At 40.3% G+C, this 15,350-nt stretch overlaps 2 protein-coding genes across 2 annotated transcripts; both read right to left on the bottom strand.

Annotated features, from left to right (window-relative positions):
* Window positions 1-1,624: 1,624 nt before the first annotated feature.
* Window positions 1,625-5,808, bottom strand: LOC131678312 (uncharacterized). Its single transcript, XM_058958381.1, has 6 exons — window positions 5,433-5,808; window positions 4,747-5,367; window positions 4,338-4,686; window positions 2,300-4,029; window positions 1,804-2,234; window positions 1,625-1,738 (listed from the first exon to the last, which is right to left on the bottom strand). Exons 1-6 carry the CDS (start codon window positions 5,637-5,639, stop codon window positions 1,699-1,701), a joined length of 3,378 nt encoding a protein of 1,125 aa, XP_058814364.1. The 5' UTR covers window positions 5,640-5,808; the 3' UTR covers window positions 1,625-1,698.
* Window positions 5,809-11,816: 6,008 nt separating this feature from the next.
* Window positions 11,817-14,278, bottom strand: LOC131678332 (nose resistant to fluoxetine protein 6-like). Its single transcript, XM_058958400.1, has 4 exons — window positions 13,880-14,278; window positions 13,495-13,816; window positions 12,807-13,428; window positions 11,817-12,745 (listed from the first exon to the last, which is right to left on the bottom strand). The coding sequence occupies exons 1-4, from the start codon at window positions 14,130-14,132 to the stop codon at window positions 11,990-11,992; spliced, it is 1,953 nt and encodes a 650-aa protein (XP_058814383.1). The 5' UTR covers window positions 14,133-14,278; the 3' UTR covers window positions 11,817-11,989.
* Window positions 14,279-15,350: the final 1,072 nt, after the last annotated feature.

The raw sequence follows: 15,350 nt of genomic DNA, 5'->3' as shown, positions 1-15,350 counted from the left end.
GTTATTTTCGGGGGACCTTGAAGAGACACCTTCTGGCCTTCATAACGAAGCTTGGGGAGGAAATTTTCCTCCTTTTTCTATTGATTCTAGGCACAGCAGAAGCTGTTTCCTCCTGGGGTTCATCACAGTTGCCTTCGTCAACAGATAAGTCAATATAGATCTTACTAGGTTAGGGGCGTAGTTATCCTTAGCATTTTTGCAAAAGATCGCTTAGAATGTTCTTGAAGGGTCCGCTTAAGTTTCTCCTCGCGCTGTTTGTAAGCGGGACATGTCGGGAGACCATGTGGGTTTACCCCACAGTAGAGACACTTTTCGACATCCCTTCCACAGGAATCATCCACATGATTCCCACCGCATTTCTCACAACGAATCTTATTGCTACAATGGGAGGCACAAAAAGGCGAACAGGCAGATGAACCTTGTCAAAGAGAAGGTAGTTAGGTAGAGCAGACCCGGCGAAGGTTACCCAATAGGACTCTGAGTTGACATATGTCCTCTTTCCGTCAACTGCGACTGATGCTGTATGCAAACGTTTGCTCTCCAGTATCTTCACTGACTGAAGCATGGGGTCTTTAAAACAGTCAATCTCATATGTCAGCAGGTCCTTCTCAATTCAGAAATCTTCAAGTACTTATCTTTCTCTCTTCGAGAAATCTTCAAACACTTATCTTTGGTCCGGAAGAAGATCACGTAAGGCCCGGTGGCCGAGCATGGATAAACCTTGAGCCGGGGAGCCGATTTTGTTCCGACATCCATATTACCTTGAGATGAACCACTGTCATTGGAAGTCATTTTTGCACGCACCTATTGCCCAGTGCACGTTAGTAAGAGAACCAAGGGGAAACATTGGATAATAGCGCTACTTAACTTCTGTGTATAACCGTATCCTGACGGCTTACTACACTCAGGCAAAATATATAGCGAGATTCATAATAATATCGAATATTTTAGCCACAAGTAGCATCTATGTAAATCATAAGATTATTTTATGATACCGCATTTATTTTGTCAAAACGGTTTGCTACGAGTTCATTTTTCATAAAGCATCTTTGATTTTTCATAAGATAATATTATATATTTCTTTTATATTTATGAGAGTCATAAGATGCTCTTATGGAATTCAAATGACTAGCATATGCAATACCTTACAAAATGGTAAGAAAATCATAAAAGTCCTATGAAAACATAGTTTTTTTTACTTTTCTATGCATCATAAGATAACTTCTTATATATTCCGCTACACGTTTTGCCTAGGTATACAAGAACGCTGCATCGCTGGCCACTGGCCGGATAAAGGTAAACCCACAGAAACACGAAAGAAGGAAAAATATTGAAGCCTCGACGAGGCAGAGAATGCGCCAGATAACCTTGAACGCGGATTGCCACTATTCTTTGTCGCTGCACACTGCACGGAATTGGAACTAAACAGATGTATCTCGACCGAGCGCTTGAAAAGAATGTGTTCAAGTCATTTGACAACCATCTGGCAGGAAAGTAGTTAGAATTCACCGAAATAGGAAAGATGAAGGGCTTCGCTGTGTAACTTCAAATAGAGTAGCAAATTTTGAAAAATAGGCATCCAAAATTTCTAAAAAAAGAACATCAAATTAGGAATATAATTTCGATCAGTTTAAATGAAATATAACAAAAAATAGAACACTAATAAATTTTAAAATGTTTTTGATGAACTTGGTGTATTTACTTCGGTGGGGTCTTTGGTGATCTCCAAGGACGTGTCCTGTAATTGAAAAGACTTCTTTGTGAATATGGATTCGAACGCTTCGAACAGTTAGGTTTACTTACCTGCATTTATCGATCAGTAGGCGGTTATTGGTTTTTTTATTCGGATGCAATGATGAGCCCTTTGTAAACAGTGCAAATACTTGCTGGGTTTCGTTAGAATCTTTAGTATCAGCAAAGTTAGCCGTTTTAGCCCTTTGTTTCGGCTTAGGTGCAGTACCATCGACTTGCGGACGATGCGAGTGTTCAGGTGGCAGACGAGTCGGTATTTGGTCGTCCAACAGTAACGGATTTGCAATCGGAACTTGAGTAGAAGAAGAAATCATTGCCCGCATTTCATTGTTCCCCATCGTTTGCATTGTATTGAGGATATTACAGTTATCGCAGAAAGCATTATCCAAGAATTGCACAGTTTTTCCCAGTGTAAGGTAACGGTCGAGTGTAGCACGATAAATTTCACGATGCAGGTGATCTAGTTCAGGCAATATTAAGATCTGAAAGCAAACATTTTCGGGTAAGCAATGCTTTTTATACCAGAGCGTCAACATTTAATACTTACACTAATGCCATGCTGGACTATCTTCAATGCAATTATTTTTGTTCTGCTAGGATCGGAACTGCCAGTAGCCACAGTTTCACCTATTGTGATGAAATTTTCATTGAGTTGCGATATAACTTCTTCCGCAGTTATGGAAGATTTTTTGACTTTAGAGCTATCCATTGGCCTTCCCTCTATTTCCGTTTTGTTGGCTCCGAGCTCTTTTACATTATCTTGGAAGTTCACACTACGATCTAGTTCGTCGGAGAATTTTAATTGAGTTTCTGGTGAAATCGCAGTATTCCCTTCCATATCAGATTCCAATTGATCATCTGGTGAAGTAACTTCTTCATCAACTGCGCCAGCGGATTTTGTTCGGAGTCCGGTTCCTACTTTTGTCGCGCCAACTTTGCCGATCGCTCCAGCCGGCTTCCTTCGAGCTACTGTCCCTGCCGAACTAGCTTCAGCTCCTGGCTGAGTCGATCCAACTTCAACGACTGGTCCGGTAGATTTGATTCGATCTCGTTCACGAGCTGATCCTGTTTCACTGATTGATCCGGCAGATTTTGTTCGAGCTCTTGCTCCAACTGTTCCAGCTTCCCCGAATGCTGCAGCAGATATTCTTCCTGCTGTTATCCTAGCAGAACCATCTTTACCGTTTGGACTCGTAAGTTTAGACTGGGCTTCCGGCGAATGTGTCGTACCTTCTTCAGCATCATTTTCACCAATTGTTCTCGCTGATTTTGATCGAGCTCCTGGTGAACGAGAAATGACGCGTGCTGAATCAATTTCATGATGTGCTCCAGTAAAAGTTAACTTGGCTTCCGGTGACACAGCTTTGGCCTCATCCCACTGAGCTCTGTCAATTGCTTCAGCTGATTTTGGTAGCGCTTCTGGTGGAAGAGAAGTTGCCCGTGCATAATCTTCGCCGTGTATTGATCCATCGGATTGTAGTCGTGCTTCGCGTGCAAATGAGTGGGTATCTTCGATTGCTCCTGAAGATTTTGCACGAGCTCCTAATGGAGCAACAATGGTACCGGGTGTACCAGCTGCACCGACTGCGCTAGCTGATATTAGTCGAGCTTCTCGGTTTAGAGCTACGGTAGTATCAATACCGGTTATTCCGGTTGCTCCAGCCGATCTAGGTCGAGCTCCTCGTTCTAATGCTTCAGCAGACATCGGTCGGTCTCCTAGTGCCGAAGATTTTATTCGAACGTCGGGTGAAAATCGATGGTCTGAAAACTGTTGAACTAAACCAGGTATTCCATATTCCCCTTCTAATCTTATAATTTCCTCTTCCTGTGCCTTCACTATACCTTGAACTGCTTGTATCTCTGATTTGAGCGCTGCAATGGTTTTCAACAATTCCTCCTTATCAGCAGAATTTTCTATCAATTCTTTAGAATAAGCTTTTGCGGCGGCTAACTCAGACTCTAGTTGTTCGATTTTCTTTTGCAAGTCATTGTTTAGCTGTTTCACTGCATTCAATTCTATTTTCTCGGATACATCTTTAGGGGCGGATAAAAGTTGATTTAGTTGTTCTTTGGTTTGCTGCAACTCGGTCATCGAAGCTGCAAGCTGGTTTGCCTTGAATTGTTGCTCTTCTTCCAGGTCCTCAATCCTAGATTGGTAGCTGGACATCCGCTCCATTAGACCTGAATACGAGTCGAGTTCTACGTCCTTTTGCGACAATTCTTCTCTTGCTTCTTGAAGTTGTTTTTGCAGTTCCAACGTTTGTGTTTCCGTGGTACCTATTTTAAAATGAGTTGACCAGTCATCAAAATAAGCTTAAAGACACTAGTGAGAAAATTTGACCACTTCTGAAAAAGTTGGAATTGTTTCAAAGTGAAGTCGATTTTCTCTGACGCATTTGACATTGGCTGACCACGGAGGTCGTTTTCAAATTCGTCAATGTTGTGTATTCAGTAGTCAGCCAATGCTTTTGTCTCATAATCATGCTTTTGTTATACTTCAAGTTTTTTTTCCAGAAAATTTGCAATTGTTTTATTAGCATCTTCAACCTTATTTTCTAGTACATCAATACTTTCTAGCAACGTACCTTGCTGAGCTTTGCATCTTGTGAGGGCGTCTTCCAATTGTCGAACTTGTTCTTGCCAATTTCGTAATTCGTCACGTTTACTGACGTCGTCCTGCAAGTTTTTCAACCTTGCGATTTCTGCTTCCATTCGCTGGCAATTCGCGCAGCTTTCGACCAACAACTCAGCTGATGCCGACGGTTTAAAGAGAGTTTGGTGAGATGACTTCGCCGTTAGAGGTTCCTCTATGACTGGCACTCCGTGATCCTGTTCCCAGCGTTGATCGTAGTGAATTCTTTCCATTCGCTGATTAGACTCAACGATATAATCACTCTTACGTTGTAGTTCTTGATACTGCTTGTCGTAAATTGCCTAAAACGAAAAAAAAATGCTTCAATACTGGGTGTGCCTAATTGATGTTTGCCCGCTTACCAACAAGTGTTCCATTCGTTCCTCGACCTTTTCTCGCTCAGCTTGCTCCGTGGCAAGTTGTCGCTTTAGTTCTGACAACCTTACCTTACAGATTGAAGATTTTTGGAGCTGCTCTTTCAACTCACGTTTTTGCTTTCGAAGCTCTTCGTACTCCGCCTTGAAAATAATCAATTCTGCTTCTAATTTTTCACAGTCATTTGCACGCATTCGATTAAAGTTGGCTTCCGCTTCTGCGTGGGCCAATTGCATTTTGTTGGCCACTTCTGCGCGATGTTTCTGCAGCTGACATCGAAGTAGTTCGTTTTCTTTTGCAAGCAGATCGTAACGATCGGCACGGTCTTTCAGACAAATTATTGCTTCCTCCAGGTCGTCAATTTGTTGCTCGAACTCGTTGCGCTCTTGTTGCAAAATCGCAGATTGCTGTTGAATTAGGATCCGATCCTGCGATTGTTGTTGAGCCGAGTCGAGCTGTTCGCCAAGCACCCGTCGGGTTTCCTCTAATTGTTGTACAGTTTCATTCTTTCGTTTGACTTCAGCCTGCAAACTTACGATGTAGTTTGCCAAATCATCTACCTCCATGTTTAGTAGATAATTCTTGGATAACTCGAACTGGCCATCTGGCTGAAAAGCGGGAAAATTTCTTTAGGGATATTGTACAACTCCAAATAAAATTCCATTGAACTTACATGCAAGACTGCTTTTTTGAAACGGGCCTTGTGAACAACATCGAGAATGTATTTGGATCGTTTCTCCTTGTCCAAAGCCCATGCCCGGCCGTCGGTGCAGAATTCGTATGTCATGAGGGCTCCATCGCTTCGTTTGCGTTCCGGGGGCTTTGGATCCTCGTTACGGAATGTTACGTTGAAAAAATCCCTTTGTGTAGTGTATGACATACCGATAATTGGGATGCCGGATCCTGGCGATTACGTGCACTTGACAGCTCGACTGGGGTGATACAAAGGCTTACTGGGATTTTCGGTCAAGCGCGAAACATTTTTCTCTTTTATAGGCAGCTAATCAAGGCCTGCTTAGTGTCATCTTTCATAGAAGAATCCTGGAATATGGATTGTACCAACGACACGACCTACAACTCAATGTAAAATTGCCTATAAAAAGTGTCCGAGTCATTTACCGCCAGTTACCAGTACATCGAGTAACCCCTGGGACATAGTAAATAAATAATTTATCACGCATCACTGCTTTGTTTATATTTACATCACAGGTGATTCCATAGATACGAGTTTTCACTAGGAGTTCAGTATTAGAATTTTCGCATATTTTGTAGATTTTTGTAATATGTGATTCTATCATTTAAATAATTTTAAATCGTTCGTTCTTCAGCGTTACCAATCTGGGACATAATGTTTCGTCCACTTACTAGGCACCATTATTCGTTTTTGAAAGGTGAGCCCGACTGTGTTGTCCAACACGAGCTTCCGCTCCTTACAAATATAACTCCATTTGCACTCGGTCGCAGTACATTTAATGATCGCCTACATATTTCAGCGCAAGAACGATTAGTATATTGATGAATTATATTTAAGCTTCGATTATACATTGATTTTATCTATGAATGGAGTTGATTACCGTGAGCAAGAATCAGTTTATCTAGTTGTGTTTCGACAGAACTTTATCTGGACTTTGCGACGCTCATGGGAGTTTTGCACAAGGAGATGAAAGAATCTTTCACCGAAAATTAGGCCGTAATCGTACAGAAGTATTTCGACAAGATAACCATCCTGACCATACCTCCTTGATACATGCAGCAAATTACCGAACGATTAATAAAGTACAATTACGTTTGGGCTGAGGGCTCTACTTTGGATATTAGCGAAGACTGCATAATTTGTGGTCTTCGATATTAGGCAATCCGTGAGATGTTTCTGATCATTTCTTGTTTATTTCTTCTGACGTTCGTTGTTTCGATCCAACATCGAACGAATCGGACTAACGAAAGATGTTTGTCGGATGAGTTTTTAAATTCTGGTTGCAGTTGAAAACTGGAAAATCCATCCAGCGACAATCGGTTTTTCTCCTGTTTAGTACTAATCCATGATGTCGGCAGTAGTGCGCTGGATAGCGCATCATTGTACGTAAACAGCGCACCACTTCCGACGTGATTCCATTGTTTAGAATCAGAGAAAATATGATTGTCGCTGGTTGGATTTTCCAGTTTTCAACTGCAACCATAATATTGATGGACTATCATAGCAAGTATTACCATCCGAGCAATGCGAAATATTTCAGCTGCGGAAATTTTGCCTTGGAGTTCGTACAATTTCAGTACTTCAATGATTTTGAAGAGATTGATTAAAATTCAAGGTATGTTGGATGAGAGCATCATTTATTAAAATTTTATTTATTGTTTGTTTACAGCGTAAGTCTTGTTCAGAAGTTTTGAGTGATTCCTGAGCGAAAGCCAATTAAAATCTTAGCGTTTTATAACTGTTTTTCAAGAAACTAAATGAAATACATAATCTTTTTATCATGCAGAATTCTTTTTGCTATGTCCTATGGCGAAAAATATTTGCCGGTTGAACTTATGTAGTGGCAGGAACCACAGCAACACAATTTTTTCTAAAATTGCACTGGGTAACGCAATTCAGCGAGTCTCGATGTATTGATCGTCTCGTGTTGCTGTCACTGAGCCATCAAAGCAGTTTTTGTGCTTTCTGTTGACAAACCTGCCAGTTAATTCCACTGTCTGTTTGACCGCTCCCAACAACCGAAATTGCTATGCTGCGCTGTTATGCTGCATTTTGAACTGAAGGCAGTTGTTGTTTTTTGATTCGCCTAGCGCACCTACAAATTAATCTTGTTAGGTTGGTGCTATATGTTCAATCCATAAAATAGATCTACTCTCTCACATTAACATTTGCCTGCTGTTGCAGACGATTGTTTCCACGTTTGTTGTCTTGATCTTCATTGGTAAAGAATTCACGTTTTGGGGGTGCTACCGTTGGTAGCGGTTCCACTAAACATACGAATCCCGCATTGCGTGTTCTGAAGTATTCGCACAGATTTAATTACAATTGGGCATTGCATGAAAATGTATAACCTCACTTTTCTGACAGCTCAGAGAGCTTGTTTACATGGACTTTTTGGTTTTTGGTTTCATCCAGTACAAGAAACTCGGTTCTAATTCTAACACCATGTAAACAAGCTCACTAAACTGTCATTTTTTCGAGCATTTTTACTCATATGACGTCATCTTGCAATGCTCAATAGCGTATCGGTGGTACAGGATGGCATGTTTTTACGCGATCCTGTGGCGAAACATATTTGCCGCTTGCCCTTGTGTGGCAGCACAAACGACCACAAAATTCTTCCCAAAATTGCATTTGGTAAAGCGATTCAGTGAAATATTAATTCCCAACACATTGTTCGATTCCAGAGAATCTAAAAAACTAACGAAACCATGCAAGGCCTATAATTATAACAAAATTATAAAACAATATTACCTATTCGCTTAACAATTCTAAGCAAGTCTTTCGCCAGCACGTTTTGCAAAATTTCTAAATAAGAAATCACTATTTTGAATGCAGAAGGTTATTTGCACCATTTTGTACAAAACATAATCCGTGTTTTGTTTCTATATTTTCCACTACGTAACCAGGGGTTGCAACGGTAGCTACCGTATCCACATAACAATTATTAGAAAAAATAACAGATTTATCAGTGCTGCTAGTTGCATGCATTTTTCAACTAAATATCAAATTTGACATTACCAGTTACCTGAGTCACTGAGGGGTAGTCAGATTTGCGATACAGTTTTGGAATGGCAGTGTCTAGTCGTGTCGTTGATTGTACTTTCGATAGCAAATCAGTCCCATTGATAGGAAATCCCATAAAGAATGGGATAAATATGTGATCATGGGCAGTTTAGTTTCATGCTACTTTTACAAAATTTAAAATAAATGTTCAACCACAAAGTGTTCCGTTTTCATTGTTAAAATCCAACGAACTGAGTTACTCTTGTACTGTACTTTACTGCATAAAACGATACGAACATTAGAACAAGAAGATTACAAAGTGGGATCAAAATATTCATCTTTGATGTAAAGTGCGAGTTCTTGGTCGTGTGATTATATTTTTGATTTTTGTTTATTTTAGAAGCAGGGAAAAGCTTATTTCAATCTCGCTCTCCAGAAGGTGTTTTTTTATTGCAGCTGTTATTGTTTCTGGAACGAGGGATTGGCAAAATGGATGAGATCTAAGACTACGGCAATGGATTTCGAAATCCATAAGTTGCAGGAGATATGAGCACTCAATTCTTGATTGGAGAAAATCAACAATCAAAATTGCCTTTGAAACATTTCGATGAACAGACAGAAGTTCGAGGTAAAATGACAGCGGCTCTGGTAAAAATCTCCCAAGTAAATTACAAAGCGAACAGATTTGCGCTGAATAGTTTCGATGCGTTAGATGTCGATTTGGTAATGAGGTGCCCAAACAACAGAAGCAAATTTGAGAGTAAAGCGCCTTTGAGCAATAAAGTGTTTAGTAACGTAAAAACAGAAACCTAATTACTTTGCGGTCTTAGGAATAAAATATTTGCCGGCGTCGGCGGTAAAACATGATGAGTTATGTTCTATCAACGACCATGCGGTAGACTTGGGTGGAACGCCCAACTCCTACCAGCAGAAGGCAAAGCATTTTTCAGATTTCCTTTCGATCATGTTTATATAAGCCTGCCTAGTCCTAGTTTTCCGTTCTAGGTTTATAACTGATTCACTCTAGAATACCTATCCGTTTTTCAATTTCATTGCTTTCGTTTCTCTTAGTCGTGAATTCGCCGAAAATAGCCAATAAAATCGATACAGAAATAAAATATTGCATATGATCCTTACAGCTAAGTTCAGGATCTAGAATAACTTCTAAGACTTTCACAAAAGTTCCCGGTTGAGAACAGTTTGCGAATTATTGTAGTCATATGTAACCAATGAGCGTTTGCGGGTGAGAGATATGACAGAACACTTTGAAGCTTTTGATACCATCCTATTTACATTACACCAGTTTGAAAACAAATCTGTTTCTGTAGGAATCCTGCTTCTTCAGTATTTTCGACTAGGTAGCATAGTTTGAAGTCATCGGCGAACGATGGTTTCAAACAGTCTACTGAAAAGTTCAGATCGTTAAGGTAGAGCAGATATATGAAAGGTCCTAGATGACTGCCCTGAGAATTTCCAGACCTGAATGCGAAATAAGATATGGTGTGGTTTATAATTTTTACTGTCGTTTTGCGATTTGTCAACTATGACTGAAGTTAATTCAGAAAAGAACCACTGAATCCGAGCCTATTCAGTCTTCCCACAGTTATTTGATGGTTAAATTTGTCGATTCGCTATTTCGCAATAATTCGAAATGTCGGATTTCTTCACCTTTTTGAAGACTGTGTAGATATGCGATTTTTCGGGAAAGTTCCCGACTGTAGAGAGGTATTGAAGAACATTGCTAATGGTACTTGAGCTTATCTTTGGTAATTACCAAAGATAACCTCAACATTTCTAGGTGCCATACAAGCCGTTGTAAAATTATGGGCCAGCAACCGTGAACCGGTCAACTCTATGATAGTATGCCTTTGCTGTCCCCTCGTTAATTGAGTTCTACAAGTACTGACGTATGAAATGATGAATAAAATTCATGTTCGACAAACCTCGGTGGTTTGTTTCCTTCGTCAGTTTCGTGAATTCAAGTGGAACGGATGTTCATCTGTTGCACTCGAACTCACCTAACTCCCATGTAAACAAACCACTGAGTACTGTCATTAACTAAATTAGTTATTGGAGAGACGTTTCGAGTTCCTCTCATCAGAATCCGACACTAACTTAGTAACATGACTAAGTTAGCGCCGGATTGACGATAGCTCCAAAAAACGAAAACAATTCTGAGCAAACCCGTCTCTTTAGTGGAGAAAAAATAATTTTTACCTACATTTTTATCCACCAAGGCGAAATATAGCATGTTCATAGGATCATTAATTCTCATCAGCTTAAATCAGAACATCTTTTATTGCGGACATCGTGCAGGACTAGGGGTTTGTTCAGAAATACAAATTATATTTTCGGTGTGGTCGGTGACATGTCTCTCTCTAGTATTTCTGCAAAAGGTCGCTTAGAGCGTCCTTGAAGGGAACGATCCAGTTTCTCCTCACGCTGTGCACGATACATGTTGGGCAATGATCTGGACTTCCCCCACAGTAGACACATTTTTCGAGATCGCTTCCACCGGAATCATTCACATGATTCCCCCCGCATTTCCCGCAACGGACCGTTTTTCTACGCCGACCACATTTTCAAAGTGGAGATAGTTAGAGCAAACCCGACGAAAGTCACCCGATATGAGTCTAAGTTGACATATGTTTTCTTCCTATCAGCTGCGACTGATGCCGGATTCAATCGTTTGCAGTATCTTCGCTGACAGAAGCATTTGATCTTTAAAACAGACAACGCCGTGTGTCAGCAGTATCGAGCAATTCAAACTCGAATCGGAAACGACACCATCTATTTTAACCTTGTTTCCTGGTTCATATACTCTGTGCTCCTTCGTAAAAGGCCCGTAGCCAACAACATCATTTGGCTGATTCAAAGTATTTACCAACACCCGAAGCTCATCAGGGCTAATCGTTGATATTTCTGTTACGGCTGAATATCGTGGCGTCAGAACTCGAGAAATCTCCAATAAATTCAAGCGCAAAAGGATCACGAGGGGCACGGTTGAGTAAAATAAATAAAATTTGAGCCGGGCAGTCGATTTTATTCCAACATCCGTCTCACCTTGAGGCGAACCGTTGTCAGGGGAAGTCATACGATATAACACGGTACCAGTAAGCTGATGCAAACAAGATCTCTGGTAATAGCGACGGATAATTTTTGTTAACTTCCATACTGTAGAAAAATAGCTAAGCTGCCTGCATCAAATGGAATGCTTTATATGTGAAAGTAAATAAACTCAAATGGGCTCAAATGTTTTAGCTCGATCTGTTGTCAAAACAGGATGTGTTCCTGTTTCGAGGAGTTCGGATGAATTGTTTTTTCGGACTAGACATGGAAGTTTTTTTTGCACAAAAATCACTGTATATCGGTATTCAAACTGATCAGAGGTTTTACGAACTATTTGAGAAATATGTGGTTCTGCTTCTTCATATAAGATACATTGTACATTTCGTATTGAATTTTAGATTCTCCAGCAATCGATACGAGCCATAGCCCCTCACAAAACTCGTTATTCGAACTCATTGGCTTCAACTTCTGAGTAGAAGTTTATCTAATGTTACAAACGGAATTTCAAATATACTACTCCAAAGCACTGAGATACTCGTAGTCAGTCCCACTGCACCCCAAATGCGATAGAAGATGTCCATTACACTGAAATAGCCATCCGTCTTCACTGGGGCTATTGATGCCATCAGTAGCAGTTGCAAGTGCAGCAAGTACATCGTGAAGGAGAGTTTGGATAAGGGTTGCCAAAGAGGAGAACTTAACACTTCGTTAATAAAGCCACCATTTCCGTTCACACAAGCAAATATGATCCACATGATGCAAATGCTAAACACAGACCGGTGAAGTGCCTCATACAACGCATCCGCTACTTTCGTGAACTCGTTGAAATCGCTTCGTACGAACTCATATAAAGCGTACACAATCAACCCAAGAAGCGCGAAACAAGTTGACCATCCAATCGCATAATGTCGTTTTGTTAGGTGAACGCCAGTAGATTTCGTCTTATAAAGAATGTAGCCGAAAATTGTCCCGAACAACCAAACAGCCATCCGGGCATGAGTAGGGTAATAAGTAAGTACATTCTTGTCCGGAGCATGTTGATTAATCCTGAAGTCATTCACGAGGAATGTCGTAAATACGCATCCCATTGACAGAAACGCTAGAAGGGCGATTCCAATCAAAACACGTTTTCCATACCGCCACAGAGGATAGATAAGGGCTGGAGCAATTATATACAACTGCATATCGACCGAGAGATACCAAGTCCAACCGAGGCACTGTGTTGATAATAAAACCAGATTACTAAACATGAATGTTTAAATAGGATTAGTGATTTACCCGGTTTCTCGGATTGACATAGTTCTGAATATGCAAAAGAGCTGACCACCAGTACTGAGAGCACGTTTCAGCATTCCCATCCAATATAGTCTTCCATAGTATACCTTCACCCATGTATTTAGCGAATGAAACCACAAATAATATCAGCGCCGCAAAAGGAGCCGTGATTCGTATGTACCGATGAAGGTATAGCATCAGTGGGTTAATCGTCCCTTTTTTGTCCAATTCCTTTAGCAAATTCCAAGCAACTAGCATTCCACTCAGTGCCAGAAACGTATCAACAGCCAAATAGCCCATTCCGAACATCACTACAGATCCAAAACTGCTAAGATAACTCATCCTCACTGGATCATTCTTAACCGGAACTACTGTGATACTTTCATGGCAGTGCACAACTATAATCCAAATCATCGAAATGGCCCGGATACCGTGGACACATTCGATCGTATTTGTTTTATTCTCGGCATTTTTGGGTTGAGGGACTATGTGCAAAATACTTCGCAGATTAGTGTACAGAGAGAATGAACTGTACAGGTTAACTACATCTCTTTTAAGTTGGATTTGTACCAATTCATACGTTGTACTAGATGCTACTAATGCGACGATTATTGAGAAAATTACACTGAAATTGAATGTATATAAGTTATGTTCATCATAAATCAATCTTTACAATACTTCACCAACTCACATAGCCGTTACTACCCCGCCGTCGTACACGACCTCCCTATCTTTGATGCAAAGCAAATCCTGATTCATCGTGCTTATAACTGTAACTCCTCGGGTCCCAAGATACTCTCCGTACAGTTGCCGTGCGAACTCTGGAGCACAAAAATGTGGCACACACAAAGACGACCACAATGTTGGCAAATTGTTTGAGGCTGAAGCCAAGAAAGTACAATGCTGTCCACGAACTTCCTGCCAACTGTACATACGACACTGGTCGTAGTTCCCGAAGGCGTGGCCATTGCCGTGATACATGCCAGAGGGAATCTTGCCCCAAGAATCGAACCCTAATTGATGAAATAATAATTCTTGAACACTATCGACAAGTTCACTAACTTTTGATCACTCACATTCCAATCCATGACGCTCCCGATTAAAATACGCCGAAGAAAGTTGTTGCATTGTGGTCACACATCGTTGATCCTCCGAATGAAGCACAAGTGATCCGTCGTATTCGACGAGAAAATCTAAGAATTGTCGGTTCAACAATAGAAACTCCTCGATGCTGAATTCAACATTACGAGACTCGGTTTGGTTATGATCGACTGCTCGCACAATCACGCAAAGCTTTATTATAAATAACACTAACAGCAGTGCCGACATTCCAGAGGGAGGTGTGTTTGCTGCTTTGTTGTTCGAACAGGACTATATAACTGTAATTGATGTTGATCTCCTATATTAGAAAGGGAGACCCCCGTTGTAATCGAATCATATTGATAAGATATGAAATTGAAGCAGTGTCACATGAATGGATGGTCATATCTAATTGTTTGTTTATATTACGATCAGCTGCAAGCTACATTCATCAATGTTATATTGTGTACATATTTTATATATACAGGAGCGGCGAAACACTTTACGCCCGAGTGGGTAGAAAGCATAGGGTGAGGGGTCCATTATGAGGATTTTTTCCCTTTTCGCAATGCACACGCTTACATTACATTCACATTAAATCACGTTCGTTTATGCAAGTGGAATTATGGTACATCGATGTTTTCAAATGTGTGTAGTGCGAGATACATGCGTTGCACATCTAAATTTTTTGAAATTGTTCAAAATTTCGAGTGGGTAATTACCCTTCTCGGTTATTTTCGAGTGGGTAGTACTACCCATACTACTAACGCTTCCCGCCGGCACTGTATATATATTGCCAGGATTTAGATGCAATGTTAATTGGATCGGGAAAATATTTATATTTTTTCTTGTTAATAAACCGAAGCTGTTAAAATATCCTTCCTTAGTCCCTAGACATAGCCTCATAACCCTTTCTGATTATTTAGTATAAATTTCCCTTAAGAGAGTCTTACAGCGCAAAAGTTAAAAAAATAGTAATATTTTTATTTTTGCATATTTTGCTTCTCTAAGATGAGAAAAATATGCCCAAGAAAGGATTAACTCAAATTTGACATGATTCGTCTGCGACAGCCCATCACACGGATTTTAATATGGCTGAGGCTGACAATTTCGGATCAAAAAGCTAACAAAATTGGGGGTAGACAACATCAAGGCAGAGGAGCTGATAAAATCGCAGCTCCTCTGTATCATCGTGGATAATTCACGATCACTCTGTTTCACAATTTTGTTTACAATATTAAAATGCTATTCTCGCTTAAGGGATCTAACTCTAGACCGGCACAAAAATTGACTTTTTAGGAGCACCAATCAATCGAATGGTAATTGGCTCCAGAAGCCCCATTCAAAATACAAACTTGTTCGGATGCTTCTGGTTTACTCACAAGTATTGTCAAGTTTCAATGTAAAATATATGAAATATTTGCAATGGAAACAATAAATTCAGTAAAAAATGTTCGCATCATCTTG

This window comes from Topomyia yanbarensis, chromosome 1, assembly GCF_030247195.1.
Source record: "Topomyia yanbarensis strain Yona2022 chromosome 1, ASM3024719v1, whole genome shotgun sequence".
Lineage (NCBI taxonomy): Eukaryota > Metazoa > Arthropoda > Insecta > Diptera > Culicidae > Topomyia > Topomyia yanbarensis.
The sequence above is the reverse complement of the archived record's forward strand: the minus strand, read 5'-3'. Positions and strand labels throughout refer to the sequence as shown.

Bases quoted from the DNA above. Each gene is read 5' to 3' on its own strand.
- LOC131678312 (XM_058958381.1), bottom strand. From the start codon at position 5,639: ATGTCATACACTACACAAAGGGATTTTTTCAACGTAACATTCCGTAAC. The intron at 4,687-4,746 runs GTAAGCGGGCAA...TTTTCGTTTTAG, and splicing joins AACGAATGGAACACTTGTTG to GCAATTTACGACAAGCAGTA. The intron at 2,235-2,299 runs GTAAGTATTAAA...GTTTGCTTTCAG, and splicing joins TAGTCCAGCATGGCATTAGT to ATCTTAATATTGCCTGAACT.
- LOC131678332 (XM_058958400.1), bottom strand. From the start codon at position 14,132: ATGTCGGCACTGCTGTTAGTGTTATTTATAATAAAGCTTTGCGTGATT. The intron at 13,817-13,879 runs GTGAGTGATCAA...TTCATCAATTAG, and splicing joins GGAGCGTCATGGATTGGAAT to GGTTCGATTCTTGGGGCAAG. The intron at 13,429-13,494 runs GTGAGTTGGTGA...ATTCAATTTCAG, and splicing joins GGCGGGGTAGTAACGGCTAT to TGTAATTTTCTCAATAATCG.